This window comes from Gavialis gangeticus, unplaced genomic scaffold (genome assembly GCF_001723915.1).
Source record: "Gavialis gangeticus isolate Ggan-Ray unplaced genomic scaffold, GavGan_comp1, whole genome shotgun sequence".
NCBI classification, from domain to species: domain Eukaryota; kingdom Metazoa; phylum Chordata; order Crocodylia; family Gavialidae; genus Gavialis; species Gavialis gangeticus.
The window spans coordinates 30,694,527-30,711,902 of record NW_017729030.1 but is presented as its reverse complement, the minus strand read 5'-3'; the positions used below and the strand labels follow the sequence as shown (position 1 = coordinate 30,711,902).

Sequence of the window (17,376 nt, the reverse complement as noted above, 5' to 3'; positions counted from 1 at the left end):
TCCCCCCCCCCCCCCCCCCATAACACTTTGTAGTAGTGAATTTCCAGTATAGTAACAGGAAAGAAGAGCCTTGTTGCTGTTGCTTTGCTTGTTAGAAGGTGTTGCCATATTTTGTTTGATTTGATTGGTATGCCTCCTTTTGCAACTTACAATAAGGGAAACAGAATATTTATAAAATGGGAGAATGATAAAACAGCTTAAATGAACTAGATTATCAACATAAGACAGACACCGCCCCCCCCGCACCAATGATAGCTCAGCCTAGCTGTGTTTACTGAACTCCCACCCATATATGAAAGTCTTACAGTACTTCCAAAAGATGCCCAGCTTTGGGTTCTTGTGGGCCTCAATGGGGAGGGAGTTGCAGAACTGAGAAGTGACTGCTGAAAATGACCTCCTACACCTTTTCACCAGGTATACCCTGGTACTTCTAGGAGGTTGCTCTTGGCTGACCTTAGGGGCATGAAGGAGAAGGAAGGCCCTTGGGTAAGTAGGGCCCAGGCCACACAGGGCCTTGTACGTCAAAACCAGCACCTTGAGTTGTGCCTGGAAAGTGATAGGGAGCCGGTGCAGACTCTTCACTGGAGTTATATACTCCTGGTGGCCCACCCCTGTCAGAAAGCAGGTAACAGTGTTTTGCACCAGCTGCAGCTTCTGGATGATCTTCAAAGCCAGTCCTATATACAGCCCATTTCAGTAGTCTAGCCTCAAGGTTATAAAGATATAGGTAATAGTGGCCAGATCTGAGTGAAAGACAGAGTTGCAGTCTTCTCACCAGATGAAGTTAGTGAAAGGCCTTCTAGGTACTGCCACCAGGTTCAGATAGAGCAGAAGATCTAGGAACATCCCAAGGCTATAAAAGGGTGAAAACTGAATTCTGGTTTGTGGTATGATTTGTATTCTTATGAGATTGCTGTGTACCATCTATATCCTCAGTCTTTTCCACCCTATGTGGAAGAACACAGTCCATGACTTGATTCATTTCTAATTTGGCAGGGATGATGTGCTCAGAGGTTACATTAATTATATCAGGAAGAAGCACTTTGAGACTCACTAGTAGTGTTTTTGGCAGGCTCTGGAGTGACAGAAAGGATATTTAAGAATTATGATGAAGTTAAAAAAGTACAGTTTACATTTTTATATTTTTGTCTTCTGTGTGACCAAAGTCTTATAAATTCTTTAATTTTTTATTTTGGGGACTTTGTAAAATACTGTTGTTGTTCTGTGCTTGTGGTATTCAATCTGGATTTTTTTTTCAGTCCTTTAGATGCCGACGCAAACTCATTCTAGCAATGGAACAAAGAAAAAATGATAGTTTTGTCCCAAGTATCACCCAGTTGGAAGACTTTCTAACAGAACATGACTCAAATGTTGTTTGGCTGCTAGTTGGTAAGTGGAATATATTTTGTTTTGTGAAACATTTTTATAAGTAAATTAAACAAACATACTTTTCTAGGTAACTGTATACTTGACAGCTATTACTAAGAACGACCCCAAGGCACATGAAAATAGAAGCCCCTTCATTCACCGGACAGCAATTTAACATCCTACAGTAAGACGACTTACAAAATTTAAGAAGGAAACAAAGAATGTTTCTACTTTAAAACTGCAGGAGTTGTTCAAGGAATTGGGCCAAAGCAACAGGCCAGTAAGGGGGAGAAGTCACTGTGGGGACTTCTCTGACCACAAGAAGTTGGGGTCACAGTTTTATATCTGAAAGGCCAGTGTAGCAGACAAACAACAGAAGAAAAGATAGCTTGGTAAGTGGGAGGTCAAGTCCTTTCAAAAGGAGAGGGTTATTATCACTTCTGTGAAGAAAGACTTCTTTTTTTTTTTCCAGGGATTGGGTAGAGTAGTATTTCAGAGAGCCTATATCAGAAAGCTCAGTCCTTGGTTCAGCGAGCTTATGGATTTTTGTTCCCGAGTTCACCTTTTGAATGCATCTTGTAGGGCAGCGCGAAGCTTTGATCCCTGATTAGATTCAGCCCAATTTCAGTTTCAGAGATTTGGCCACTGAATCGAATCGGAGGACCTTTGAATGTTTCTGAATTGAATTGGAACCCTCCGAATTGATTCGGAAACATTCAACAATTCGGACATAGACACGGCTTTAAATGTTTTCTCTACGTACCTTTAGGTAGCAGGCAGCTCGTGAATGGTGCCATGCTGGGGCACATGGAGTGCTCCCCCAGTGTGCTCAGCAGCCAACCTGGAAGTGGACCAGAATCACTTCTGGTCCACTTCCGGGTCCACCAGGGAGTGCACCAGAGGGCCCCCCTGCACCCCCCTGGCTCGGCAACTGGTGCCTTGTGGTCTGGGGGGGCATCTGGGGTCTTCCTGCAGTGGATCACAAAGCCAGGTGAGTGTGGAGGGACCTCTCAGCACACTCCCTGGCGGACCTGGAAGTGGACTGGAAGTACTTCTGGTCCACTTCTGGGTTCTCTGCCAAGCACGTGGCCCCTACTGCGGGCTTCCTGTGTCCAGTACAGCCCAGCTGTAGAGAGTGCATTGCCAGGTGATTGCCCAAGCTCCTGGCTCCAATGTGGGGATTAAAGCAGTGGGGGCTTTACTTACCCCTCTGAGCTGGGCGCTGGGCTGATCATGCAGCTGTCTTGTTTCCTCGGCTGGCAGGCTGGCTGAGAATGGAGTTGAGGGGAAAAATGGTCGTCACTGAGAGCTTTACCCCTGCCCCACCCACTGCCCTGGCCAGACACAGCCCAGCTGGAGGTCCAAATCGAGTGGAGGGGGACCATTTTCCATGCTGGCTAGGGAGACGGCATGGCTGGATGATCAGCCTACCTCCTGGCTTGGTGGGGGGTGGGGGGGAGAAAGGGAGAGGCCCCACTGGGGCCTCTCAGCCCCTTACCCCTGTACTGAGGAGACTGGCTGGGGGTCTGGTGCTGGGCAGAGGTGGGGGTTCTCCCCCATACTGCCTCAGCTGGTGCAGACTGGGGAGGGGGGTGTAGCTAAGGGGACCAGCTCTGGGCATGGGTCGGGGAGAGAGGGAGAGATGTTCTGCTCAGCGCTTCTCTCCTCCCCTCTTCCCTGGTGCCCAGGAGACCCCAGCTGTGGCTCTGGTGGTGTAGGGGTTCCCCCCAAGTCCCTCCTCAGCAGTGGCCAGCACACTGGGAGGAGTGATCTAGTGCCACACAGCTCCTAGTATGGGCCACTGCAGGGGTCTGGCTGCCTTTTGGGTCTGAAAGGTGAACATCAGTTTACTTTCTTATCAGTTCAATCTAGGCAGTTTACAGAAACCTGCAAATATTGATTTGATTCAGCCTCAGCTTTTTGACTATCTGTATTCAGCTGTGGTGCGCTAAATCAGCCACATTTTGGGAGAAGCTGGTGTAGGATCCATGGATTCTGGCTTTGTTGCAGGGGGCTGCTGATTTTTTTGTAGCAGTGCAGATGCGTTAACAGATTTTTCTATCTATTGTTAAAGCAAAGCTGCATCCTATTTGATGTTTGAACATCAGGTCATTTTTCTTCTGATCAGCCTGGCCTGGTTAGGGGGTTCCTTGAAAGCCAGGAGTTGAGGGGCTGGGAATAGTTCTCCCAAGGTCTGATCTTTGTCAAGTATAGACTGTAACTCTTGGATGATTCTTCTAATTGGTTGAAACGTGGGGTGGCAGGTGACAGCCAGGAGTGTGCAGTCACAAGTGGGGTTGCTCTTTGTATTGTGGCAAGTTACTGCAGGGTACAGTGTTTGGGTGGCTCTTTCAAAGACAGTTTATTTCTCTGTGGGTGTGTGCTTTGTATGAAGGGGGATTTCAGGTTGGCCAGGTGGGTCTTGTGAGTATTCTCAGAGATTGATGCTGTGGTTTTGAGGCCATTACTGTAGAGTACAGATTTTCCGGTGTACTTGAGGTTATTGCTGGTTTTGTGGGCATGTTTGGTGGTCTGTTGGTTTTTTTTATATGGTAGCTTATAGTTCTGAAAGCTGCTTTTTTGTGTGTGCAACATACAACAATTAAACATTATATACATGAGTATACAGCAATAAGATAACCAGTCTACTTGGTTATGGGAGGGATTCAAATCTCTAAAAATTTGGAAGTGGCAGCTATATGGGTTGCTTTTAGTAGTCATGGATGTAGAAGATGTGTGGCTACCATATAATACAACACCTGTTTGAATATATGACACAAGGTTGTACAAGTTTTGTTAGCAGAAGTTTAGGGTAGTCATGGTGTTGTGCTGAGAAGCTATGTTATGGAGGTTATCTCAAGTGAGTGACAATGAAGCATTTAAATCTTATCAAACCATGCTATATTCTGTTTTATGCCATGTATTTTGCAGAAAATAAAGGCATATTTAGGTTTTTTAACTTTTTAAATTCTATTTTTCATATTATTCTTTGTGTAAATATAGGTTACTTGGTTCCTGAGTGTAATTGTACAAATGTTAGAGAAAGAGAAATACTATTTTTTTAAAAGTATTCAGATAATGGAGGATGTTTTTTTTCTTAAAAAGGGCAAGTTCTAATGTTATGGCATAACAGAATTATAAATAGAAGCAAATGTGATCAGTAGTTAACTTTCCTCTTCCAACAACAGTGAGCACCATTTTGTAGTGGGTTTTAATTCTTTCTGTATGAGAGGGCTAAGTATTTCCTAATTTGGACTAATTTTATTTATTGTATAGAAAAGTGGGGAAAGGAATGTGTTTGCTGTTGGAAAAACTTGTACATTAGTAAATAGCTGTTTTTAGGGGCTGGTTGTGTGATATTTAGTGGAGGCATTATGTATACTGTTTGCTATGCACTATACATAATGTGTCAGATTGGTGTAACACAAAACAGCCTATCATTTAGGTGGAATTAAGAAATAGCTCAACTGAATGTTAACTAATCATTTGAACTGCTGAGCATCCGGTGTTAAACTGGACTCTGAGAATCTGTCTCTTGGCATTATGAGAAGTTGTTTTGCTTTGCTGCTCATGTCCGGGAGATACCTGTTCATACTTTGCAAAGTAGAACTTTCCACTTGGTTGCACCTAACAAGGTAGAAATCATTAAGCTGTACTGATTTCTTCTTTTAAAAAACTGCCTGATTATTCAATGTGCACTGAATACTAAGTATTTTGCACTTAAATCTTTCATCTAAATGTTTTAAAGTACACTGAAATCAGCATTTATGTCTTGTTTTGTATAACTAAAAAATAACATAGATTGGTTGGAATTACATTGTAACTGATGAGTTTCCACTTTTGAGGTCAGTTTCAATTAGCAGTTTAATAGACTTTTGTATTTACTTATAAGCTATTTATCCAACAGCTCTTTATAATGGGGGTTAATTTCAGTTGTCATCCACTTACTCATTAACTGTGGAATGAAACATTTTATAACTTCCTGTAATCGTTGTACACCACAGTCTCCTGGTTTATTTTTTTTTCCTAAATGAACAGTCCATGTTGAGTAGGTCAAGTTTAGTGTGTCTTTTATTGAACATTTAAGCCAGGCTGATTGTCTGAGTAAAGCTGCTGTCCACACAGGATAATCATTGACCCAGGTTAGGGGGTGTGTTTTAAGCCTAGGCTAGTTTTGTAGGTAGGGGCGTGGGTTGGAGCCCATTCTCTGCTTTAACTCTAGCTGCAATCTGTCTCCTAAGGAAGGAGACAAAAATCACTCGGGTACTAGAAGTATACTAGTTCCCCTTCCCTCCCCTGCACCTTCCCTCAAAGGATGGGTTAGTTGCGTAGGGAAGAATTCCAGAGCATTTTAATAAGAAAACCCATGGACTATATTTCCAGACACATGTAGGTGATTGCTGCAGAAACAGCAAGGCTTTTATGTAAGGATACTTAAGCATGGCTAGGTGAACCCACACACTCAAGCCTGGGTGCTAGTCACCTAGGCTACCTGTACAGAGAAGACATACATTTTCCAGACTTCAATTTCCATATTTGAAAATGGGATAACACCTGCTTTTCAGGGATTGAGGAAGCTTCAAGTCAACATAACTTTAAATTATAAATTATAAGCTTAACGACAGGTTGTCAACCGAGGGTACGCGTACCCCTAGGGGTACTTGAAAAGCTTCTGGGGGGTATGCACAGGCAGGCGGGGATCGAGTGCTGCCACCCGCTACCCTGCACTGCCGTCCATCACCCATGCCACTGTCTCCCAAGAGCAGGGCTGGGTCAGGGGGAGGATGAGGGCAGCGGTGTCCCTCTCTAGGCCACACGGGTGGCGGCTGGACGTTGTGGGGGCATTGCAGCTGCTGTCCACCACCCTGCTGCTGCCCACTGCCCTGTGCTGCTGCCTCATGCTGCTTTCCCATGGCTGGTTGCACGTGCAGCTCCATGGGCTGCTGATGGGCGGCGCACAACTGGCCAGGTACGAGGCCTGTCAGCAGCCCATGGAGCTGCGTGTGCGACCAGCCATGGGAAAGCTGGGTGTGGCGGCATAAGGCAGTGGGTGGAGGTGGTGGCCGCTGCGTGCAAGCATCCCTCATCTCCTGCTCTGTGTCCGGTCATTGCCACAAGAAGAGGGTACACTTCTTAAAAAGGTTGAAAACCCCCATTATAAGATATAAACAAGGATCCTGGTTTTCTGTCTAAAAATGGCAAATTATCTGATAAAATGCAAATTCCCAGATTAAAACCCCAAATCTATGATTAAAATGAAACACTGCTAATATAGGTATGCATTGAACATGGTGTTTTATTGATATATTTACAATTTTTAAAGCAATTTGGAAGCCTACCAGTGCCTCAATCACTATAATAAAATACATTTATAGGCATGTAGAATTCTGGTGTTTGGTTTTTTTTGGATTTTTTATCATGGAAAATCAGAGCTCCTCCTGCCCCCTTTGCTTCCTGCAGGTCCGGCTGTGGCTGTTCCCCACCACTGCTTTGTGGCTTTGAGGAGCCCTGATATGCCGGTGTCTTGCCCGTGCCATTTCCCCTCACTCCACACCCGCAGCCCCCTGCCACCTCCAGCCCTGCCAGAGAGGCCCCCAGCTGCCAGAGTTATGGGGCTGGAGAGTGTCAGCTGTGGGCTCAGGGCTCCCTGCCCTGCTGCTCTCTCTCTGGGACCTCTGTGGCCCAGCGGGTGGGACCTGGTGTAGCAGGATAGAGCAGGCCTGGGCATCACTGCCACAAGCCCCACACTGCCAGGGTGCGAGGTGCCCTTGTCACTGCCACACCTGCTGCTGCTGGGCAGGCAGGGGGCACCTTGACATGGGAATAGGGGGTTCCCAGCAGCAGCAGCATCGTTGAGCTTCCTCGCCTGACCCCACTCTTCCCTGCCGCACCAGGTCTTGGGAAGTGCGGAGGACAGCAGGGCAGGGAGCTCAAGTCTGCATGGAGCATCTTGCCTTGGGCCCCACGACCCATGTAATGCCCAGGCTGGGCAGCAGCCCCAGCCCTGCCCAACTCCCCCCTCCCTCACTATGGGGGGCCTCAATTCCCACCCGCCCAGACTTACCTGAGGGAGCTGCTCTTCAGGCTGCCTGGCAGCCTTGTGCATGTGTACGTGCATGTGGCGCAGGGCCCCTGCCTGACCACCTTCCTCCTGCTGTCTCCAGCTCCTTGCAGGCTGGAACTCTGCCAGCCTGCAAGGGGCAACCCACCATTTCCTGTGTTTTTTTTTCCTTTAAAGGAGAAAATCCAGGTTTTTCTCCTTGAAATGAGAATATCTGTGTTTTACTATGGTGAATGGAAAACCCAGATCATTGGATATCAAGTACTATAGAGGCACAGAGTATTTGTTGTAAGATTTATTTTGTAAAATAAATAATTATACTTGAAATACAAAATTGTTTCAGTATATTGTGTCATCCTACTGCATACAAAATGTATGTATTTGTTATATTTTATGCTATAGAATAAAACTGATAAAGATATTATTGGAACTAGTCTGTCCCCTGGCAGTTTAATATTACTCCCTACAAGTAGGTCTTGATCTTTGAGGACAATTATGGTTGGAAATAGGTTACTTGATTTTAATTAATTAAAAACTACTTCTGGGACTAGAGGACCTACATTTTATTTTTGATTGGCATGTTTTTAATTGGGTTGATTTTCACTTTTCCATCAGAATTCAAACTCAAACTGCTGCTAATGCAAGGGTTTGTGCCAGTTCAGTGACTTGTGTATTAACATAGAATACTACTGTATAGGAAATTGCTTTAGAGGTATTATGTGACTTTTAGATGCAGCGACTTGACATTGTAACAAGGATGCTCTTGATCTGGGAGAGTAGCATAGCTAGGTTTGTTTTTCCTCCTCTTATTTTAGATTTATTCTAAAAGAGGTGGGTGCAACTGCACATAAAAATGAACTATGAAATCTATAATCTATTGTTGGGCATGGTGAGAAATGGCAGCTACTTAGGAGTGGTGTCTTCCCACAGTTGGCTAAATATTTGGTAGTGGGTGTGAAAGAACAACAGTAGAAAAACGTGAAGCTTTTTGATCCCTTCTTTTCTACATTCAAAAAACAAAATGTTAGCTATAGACGTGTTGAAGGATGGAGGAATCGCTGTCAAGGGGAATTGGAGAAGAAAAGCATTGATGTTGGTTCCCTAGTTCACTTTTTTTTTTCAGTCACACTAACTTTTTCACAACTTTTCACAATACTAACTTTAAAATTAATTTTTATGTATATTACTCTTTTCAACAGCTACAATCTTGTCTTGTGGATGGATTATCTACCTAACTTATTATAATTCCCGGAACATTGGACTTATTTTAACATTGGTTCTTAACAGACTATATAAACATGGCTACATACATATTGGTAAGTTATGATTACTGGTCCTTGTATAATACTGAGAAGACTTTTAATTGTATATAATATCTTCCCCCCTCTTCTGAAGCCCTTGCATCATAATGACTTGGCTTGTAGCTATAGGGGCCTGGCTTGGGTTGCATAGGGAGCTCATCAATACTCTTGAATCAGCCAAATGGGTTGTTGCATAAGCGAAGCAAGGATTTTGTTCTTGTTCCCACTCCAACTACTGCTTGTCTGGGAGCAAAGAAGTGACCTGGAGTCTTAACTTCTGATTCTTTGTATAGTGTTGTTCTGTGTTACAAAATAAGCAGCCAGGAAAATGAAGCTGGTTAATTCTTTCTGGTAATGTCACATTTAGAATATTTACTAGTGAGGAACTGTGTGTCAAAGCCCACTAATTTTTCTTTATTTTTTTTTTAACTTAAATATTTTTCTGGAGTAAATTAGGTCAGTACAAGTCACTTGGGTACTCTCCCACATTACAAAAATATATATAAGATAGTGAGTCACAGAAGGTTGTATCCCACAACCTGATTCTAATTATGCTTCTAATTTTCTCTCCCTCTTTTGTTCAATTTTTAAGGCCTTCATCTTTTTGCTACCCCAGATTACTTGTTTTAATTATGGACCTGTTCTCTAGCTACTAACTATAGATACAATAGAAATGGAAAAAAATGTATTTTCTGATGCTTTAAGGAATCAAAAAACTTCAATCTAACTCATCTTCAACTTCAACCTTAATGAACAGTAGCATGGCTTCAATACTTGTTGCTTGACAATTTGATTTATGTACTGTATTAAATTTCATGGCAACTTTTATTGAAAGAAATCGGAGGTAGTTGTCCAAAATAGGTGATGTTTTTTAAGTTACATAATCAGTAACATGGAAATTTAATCTGGTAATTTAATGGACTAAATCTGGTTGGTTTGTGTTCATGTAATTTTAATGTATCAGTTTTTGCCTTTGCTTAGTTCTGTGTGTAAAAGCAAGGCCATAAGGGGTGGGGGAAAATAAATATTGAATCCCCTGCTTGCTGTGGGGGAAGTGGTGTGCTGTATCTCTGTATGCATGTTCATTCCTCCCTTCCCACATGTTTAGTTCTGTAAATGATCTGAGGACCTACAAGAGTTGAGGTCCTGCTGCTACCAGAAGATTCGTGGCATCCTTTTTATGGAGCATCTTAACTTTAGCAACCTTGTCTCCCTTTCCAAATATTTATCTTCACAATCTACCTTAGTCAACATATAACAACATAAATGTGAAAAAACATATTCCCTAACTTTCCTCAATCTTGGTGGTATAGGTATACTTGAAAAAATGAGGACTAGTGATTTTATTTGCATCTTATTTGCTTATTTTAGGTGTTCAAGTTGGCAACCTAAAGGTTCTTTATTTTTTTGGAAAGTTCCAAATTCCACTTTCTTACAAGATGGTCAGACTTCAGTAATGGCAAAAACTCAGGCACTCAAAATAGCCAGCAACCTATTTCAGGATACATTAGCGAATATTTATTTACTTCCTTTTAGACAAATAAGGCATGTTTCGTACACTTAATTCATCAGAAATCTCTTTTTAAACAGGCTCCTTTTCGTTCTCTGTCCTCTCTGGAAAGATCATGGTTCGTGAAATCTATTATATCACAGAAGACATGTCAATCAGGTACTAACTCATTTAAATGGCTGTGGGCTTAAACTCATATCCTTTAGAAATAATAGATCATATCATGAAAGTCACCTTTCCATTGGTGCGTAAGGGGAACAAATTGGATCTGCCTCTTAAAATTGTGTAACCCAATTCACACCTACTTTGTTGGTGTTGCAATATTAACTGAAAACTTTCAAACTGGATATAATTCTAGTGAGCACTAATAGCTGCTGTAAGAGAGCACCTTTCAGAATTTGATGAAAATTTTTATTCTTTTGAGTCTTTTCTTTTCATAGGAAAGTAGGGCTGAAAGGGACCTTGTGAGGTCTAGCCTAGCCTTCTGGTCAAAGCAGGATGATCATTTACTGTAGTCTTTTACTTCTTCAATTTTATGGAAGTCCAAGTCCAATTAAAATTTTAAAAAAAATCCAGTTTAGCCAGTCAGCTTACATTTTGTATAATTAGAACTGTTTTGTGAAATTGAAAATTAATTATTTGAAATATTATACCAAAAACCTTAAGGAATAAACAGGGTTTTTGAGAATGTGGTTTTTGTTTCAATTAATACAGTAATATATATAACAACTATCAGTGATTAAGGCCACTACATGTGCATGGACAGGCAATTGTGGGATCATGAATTAGATCCAATCATGCCTTATTGCTTAGGGGACTCTCAGCTGCAGAGGCAACATGCAGCCAGGACCAAGAATCTCCACACCTAACAGGGCTCCTGGTCTTGCCTGCATGTGAAGTGCAACCAGGACCGGGAGCCCTCTCAGGCCTGGGACTCTCAGACCTGGCTGTGTGTGTGGTCCCAGGAGTTTCATGCAACCTTGAGCCTTGGGGATCACTGCAGGTGTGATTCCCAGGGCTCGAGGGGATTTCAGGCTGGACATAATGCACCCCTGTGACTAGGAGTCATGTGATGGGGAGATACTGTTACATGTGCAAGTTAAAATTTGATAGCAGCCAGCTATAAAGTTAGCATGCATTTTTAAGGTCTAACTCAGGGGTTTTCAACCTTTTTTTAACAAGCGTATGCCTGACGGCCCCCTTTTTAACAGGTGTACCCCCAGAGGGGGAGTAGTGAGTGGCCAGACACGTGGCATGTGGTCAGAGTGGGGGGTGGAGAGCAGTCAGACACAGAGCGGGGTTGTGGCGAGTGGCAGAGTGGCGGGAGTATAGTGTCTGTGTGGCCCTGCTCCTGTGAGGCAGCAGCGTGGGGTGGCGGTGCTCTATCCTCGCCTGCCCCTGTGTATCCCTGGGACCTTTCAAAGTACTCCCAGGGGTATGTGTACCCTTGGTTGACAACCCCTGGTCTAACTTCATAGCTTTTTAGAGCTTTTTATTGTGTGATAGATACTTTGCAAGTGTTCATGGTCTTAAGGTAATTGTGCAATTAACCAGTTAATTGGGTGTTACCTGTAATGTGTAGGGGGAGCCTAAGTATTCTAATTCCACTTATACAGTTTAGAAAACTTTTTACATTAAGATATTTTAAGTAACTGTACATAATATGAAATATTGAACTTTTATTAATTCCTATTTATAAAATTTATATATTTAGAATCCAGGATGGATTTATTATATTTCGTTGGTGGAAAATGTACAATCCTAAACAGAAACAACATGGTAAGTTTCTTCATAAAATGGTTTAATCTCAGTATTCTCCGTTTGTCTGTGGTTTTTTTTTTTTTTTTAAATCACTTTTTTTTGTTTGTTTGTTTTGTTTTGGATCAAGGTTGGTAATCAAGCTAAGTACTTGTTTAGAGAATATGGAAATATGTTTGGAAACTTTAATTTCCTTTTCTAATTTTTAAAGTGGTACTGTGTTGCTCACCCTTTAATAAGACCATCTCTTATTGTTATAACCCCGTATCTTGCATTGTATGTGCTACCGGAAGAGAGAAATTGAGGATTTGAGAAATTGATACATGGCCTTTTTTTTTTTTTCTTTTTCCTTTGTCCACTATTAAGGGGGAGGAAGCAAAGAAAATTTAAGTAAATACACTGGAAACATTGTGAAATAATGCAAAAACATACTGAATTGTGTTCCTAAATATTTGTACCATTAGTGCCTAGTTTTAGTTGTAGGCCAACTTCTGCCTCTCAGCTTCTGAAATGGTCTAGGTTTCTTTGATGGAAGTCTGTCCATGTGGCAGAAAACAGAAAAACTGTTTACAAATCGCAGAACAGGGGAAAATGTAGAGGACTGAGTTGGCAGTCGCACGTAATCTCTCAGTTTTGGCTGCTTACACATGTAAAAAAAAAACCAAAAAACTCCTGGCACTTCACTTTCAGTTCCGTGTGCCCTCGTTCTGAACGCAGCACATGCCCAGAAGAGGCATCACGTTAGTTTGACCCAACTCACCCAATATCTTTATAGAGCAAGTGCTTAAGCAGGGCGTTTTGGCACTTTGATAACTGATAGAATCAGCTTTAGACAAAAGCGGCAAAAAGCCTAGCTAAAGCACCTGATCTATACAGATGCTGGGGAGCTGGGTTAAACTAATTTACTTCCTCTTCCCGTAAAGTGTTTTTTAGCCAAGGGGTGGCAAATTAAGTGATCTCAGGGAGCATAATCTGCTGTGGTTTTTGCAATTCCTGTTCTGTGGATAAAGAAGGGACCTTAGCAGTAGGGACAGAAATTGCACATAAACCAGTATAAATTATTCAAAACAGGTTTAAATCTGTAACACAACAGAAGTTCAGTGCACATAAACCACTTTCAAAATGACCAAAACTGTTTTAAGATAAACCTGGATGGAAGTAGTATCAGACTTAACTGATCTAGGTAAAATTGGTTTATTGAACTTCTGTCCTAGATCCCTTCAAGATTCAAGGCGTCTGCTCCAACACAGGAGAGAGGTGTGTTCTAGTGCCCTCCTGCTTCTGGCCTGGACTACTGCAGGCATGTGGCTGCATTACCAGAATCAGAAGTGAATGTCTGTTTAGTTGCTTATCAGTTCAATCTATGCAGCTTAAACTAATCTGATTGAATCGATTCAGCCTCAGGCTTTTTGACTGACTGTACTTAGCCTAGCTGTTTGGGTGATCATTTAGCTAGTACTTTGCATGCCTGACAAATTCTCTCTCTTCAATTTTAACTTCTTAATGAGAAGTCTTGTAAAATAACAAAGAATATTATTAATGTTCTTCAAAATGTAAACCATTTTTCTACATAGTTAAATGGAAACCAGGTCATATAAAATTTCTTAAAGGATCATATGCTTGTAACTTGGTTATGTAGAAATTTGTTTGTTTTTTTTTACTAGCTTCAGATTTTGCACATAATGGTTCAGATTTCCTTGGTTTAGAATTGACCTGATAAAATATTTTAATCCTATTTCTTTAGTGGCTTGTATAACTAGAATAGTGTGTAGTACAGTTGCATGTTTAGCTGGGTGTTATAATACTTAGACCATGGTTATCCAGCTTCAAAGCAGCCGGGGGCCACAGACCCTGCCCCCAAGTCTACATGCCTCATGCATGCAGGACAAATATTTCTTCTCCCTGACTCTGCTTTACTGTGCAGGTGGGCACCCCCCTACCTCATTGCACCAAACAGTGCAAGAAGCAGTTACGAATGGTAGCTCTATTTCGTTTCTTTTAAAGAAGCTTCTGGCTGTAATAAAATATTCTAAAGGAAATATTTTAAAATACTAAAAAACAAAAAAGATGTGTGTTTTTTTTGTTTTTGTTTTGTTTTTTTTTTTAAAGGGAAAAAACAACTATCCTGTTCCTATATTTGTGGCTAACTTAGCAGTTACTTCCTTTTTTTGCCTTAAAAACATTCTTGAACAGTTTTTAGCCAGTTAGTACTATTGGATGGAATATGCTTAACAGGCGTTGTTGTAACTGAAATGTCTCTTCCTCAGTAAATTACAAAAGGCCAGTAGTGCAAGACTTGAAACCTTTTTAGGCTTTTGTGCTTGTGGAATTACTCTGGTGATAGGCTTTTGTCCAGAGTGACTGAGAAACCTGATGGAGACAGACATTACTCCTTCATAGCTTTCTTTCAAATCTATAGTAAAATGAAAGCTAAATAGCATTCAAGTGCTCCTGAAATAAAATGCCCATATTGGGTCTGTGCCCTCTAAAAATAAATGGCTCTGGCAATTCACTTCTTTTATTCCATGTTAAAAAAAAAAAAAAAAAAAAAGGAATATATAAAATATATTCCCTGGAGAAAATAGTTTCTGTGATTTTAAAGATTTTAAATATAACCAGTAAAAGTCAGTCTCTGAAATGACTCTTCAGCTTTGCAGCTAAAATGCAGGACACCCTGATGGTCTTGTAAAATCCTGAAATAATATGGGAGATTCTGTTTTAATATCAGTTATATGCCTAAAGCCTTGGTAGTACAGGAGCATAGTAATCTCAGCTACTTTAAGAGATTCAGTGAAGAATATCACTGCAGGAATTTGAAAGCAAACAACCTAATAAAACAATCCAGAAAAACCAACCAACCCCCCTGCACTTGAGGTTACTAAATATTTGGAGAAGAGAAGTAGTGGCACTCTTCCTTTGGCTGTAAACAGGCATCATAGTTCTCCTTGGAGAGAACCTTTTTTTATTGTCCCTGGAACCTTACAGGTGTACAAGTCCGTTGTGTATCTTTGTGATAACTGCCGGTCATTCAAGTTAACTGCAAGTCATTCCAGGGATAAGCCTGTCTGGCTTACTGCTCTTGCTGACCAACTACTAGGAGAACAAAAGCACACAGCTCAGAAGCTCTGGCTTGCACTGGCAACAGGCTTCCAATTCTTGATGTAGTCTGTCAAGGCGAAGTAGAGACAGTTAAGAAACCTGAGGCTAAATTGATTCAATCTTTGCAGGTTAGTTGAAGCTGCATAGATTGAACTGATAAGCATGTGAATGAACAGACATCCACTTTTGATTCTGGAAATGTATCCACATGTCTCAAGTGGCCCAGGCTTGAAGCCAGGGGTTGCTAGGGCATGCCTCCTTGCTTAGCTGGAGCAGACAGTTTAGGTGAAGGCTAGCCTGCCCACCCTGCACCCTGCAAGGGGCAGGTTTATGGGGGAGGTGCAAAGCCTCCTGGGATGCTGGAGGACTGGAGTTAACTTGAATCTGCAGGGGATCTGGCACAGAAGTTCAATAAACTGACTTAACCTAACCCAGTGAAGTGTGATACTACATCCCTCCAGGTTTATCTTAAACTAGTTTCAGCCATTTTGAAAGCAGTTTATGTACACTGAACTTCTGTTGTATTACAGATTTGCGCTTGTTTCTGATCACTTATACCAGTTTATGTGTAACTTCTGTTCCTAGCTTAAATGTTCAGGATACTTTGCATTTTCTATGTCTTGTTGCTTTTGCGGTGGAGCACAGAAAGTGTTAATCTCCATTGCTTGCTTTGATTTTGAAGGGTATAGCTGTAGAAATTTATCATTGTGTGATGTTTATAGTAGACTCCTATTCAAGTTTGTGTTTTTTAAACTCTTTTTTTTGTTTGACCTACCAAGTACAATCCACTTATCGGGTCAGTATGTGGTATACTAGGCAGGTCAAATCAATGTGAAAGGAATTTGAGAAGAAGCCAAGTGTGTTTTATTGCTGCCTTTGGTGCTATGATAATTACTCTGAGTTCATTTTGATGGGAGTAGTTCTTATATTTTTATTCACCCCAGTCTTCTGATCTAGTCCAGTATAGATGGGATGGATGGGTTGGTGCCTGGGTTGGACTTGATTGTTACCCTTGAGAAACTGAAGTGGATTCCGTAACAGAAGATGGAGGAATGCATCTCTTCTGGAAAATGCACCACATCATTTGCTTGTGTGTCTAAATGTAATTACCACTTTTCCAGTCAAGAAACTATACACTGGCATTGGGAATATGAGGGGCACTTTTGCCTTTCATTTGGGGGAGCACTTTTAAAAAAAAATCATTTTCCCCATACCTCCTGATTGTGGTTGGGAGTAAAATGTGCTTCATAATTCAAATTGCTCCATGTTACCAGAGATAGATGGAGCACTTAGAATCATAGGAAATTAGGGTTGGAAGGGAACTTGGGAGGTCATCTAGTCCAACCCCCTGCTCAAAGCAAGATCATCCTGAACTAGTTTGTCCCAACCAAAGCTTTGTCTAGCTAGGTCTTAAAAACCTCCAAGAATGGAGATTCCATCACCTCTCTGGGTAACCTATTTCAGTGTTTTACTACCCTCCTAGTGAAAAAATTCTTCCTAATATCTAACCTAAACTTTAATTGCTGCACCTTGGGACTGTTGCTCTTTTTTCTGTCATCTGCCACCACCGAGAACAGTCTAGTTCCATCCTCTTTTGAATCCCCCTTCAAGAAGTTGAAGGCTGCTATTAAATCCCCTCTGTCTTCTTTTCTCTAGACTAAATAAGCCCAGTTCCCTCAGCCTTTCCTCAGAAGTCATGTCCCTCAGCCCCCTCACCGCTTTTGTTGCCCTGTGCTGGACTTTCTCCAATTTGTCCACATCCTTTCTGTAGTGGGGGCCCAAAACTGAACACAGCACTCCAGATGTGGCCTCACCAGTGCTGAATAGAGGGGAATAATCACTGCCCTTGACCTGCTGGCAACACTCCTACCAGTGCAACAAGGGTACGCTGCTGGCTCATATTCAGCTTTATTGTTCATTGTAACCCCCAGGTCATTTTCTGCAGAGCTGCTGCCCAGCCAGTCAGCCCCCAGCCTGTACCAGTGCGTGGGATTGCTCTGTCCTAAGTGCAGGACTTTGCACTTGTCCTTGTTGAACCTCATGAGATTCTTTTTGGCCCAATCCTCCAAATCGTTTAAGTTGTTCTGAATCCTAGCACTACCTTCCAGTATCTACGACTCCCCCCAGCTTGGTGTCATATGCAGACTTGTTGAGGGTGCACTCTATGCTATCTTTCAGATTGTTGATGAAGACATTGAATAAAAACTCTTAATCTTTTTAAAGATGATGGTATGTGAAGGAGGTCTAGTCATAGTTCACCTCTCAGATCTAAAGCACTT

At 41.8% G+C, this 17,376-nt stretch overlaps 1 protein-coding gene across 3 annotated transcripts in view; it reads left to right on the top strand.

The window, feature by feature from the left end:
• Positions 1 to 17,376, top strand: part of KIAA1109 (KIAA1109 ortholog) — a 299,447-nt gene that overhangs the window by 26,141 nt on the left and 255,930 nt on the right. For all 3 annotated transcript variants that reach the window (XM_019522065.1, XM_019522064.1, XM_019522063.1), the window contains exons 2-5: positions 1,260 to 1,389; positions 8,629 to 8,745; positions 10,321 to 10,399; positions 11,955 to 12,019. In XM_019522065.1, the coding sequence (XP_019377610.1) occupies positions 1,293 to 1,389; positions 8,629 to 8,745; positions 10,321 to 10,399; positions 11,955 to 12,019 (358 nt within the window). In that variant the 5' untranslated portion in view covers positions 1,260 to 1,292. The remainder of the gene's footprint in view (positions 1 to 1,259; positions 1,390 to 8,628; positions 8,746 to 10,320; positions 10,400 to 11,954; positions 12,020 to 17,376) is intronic.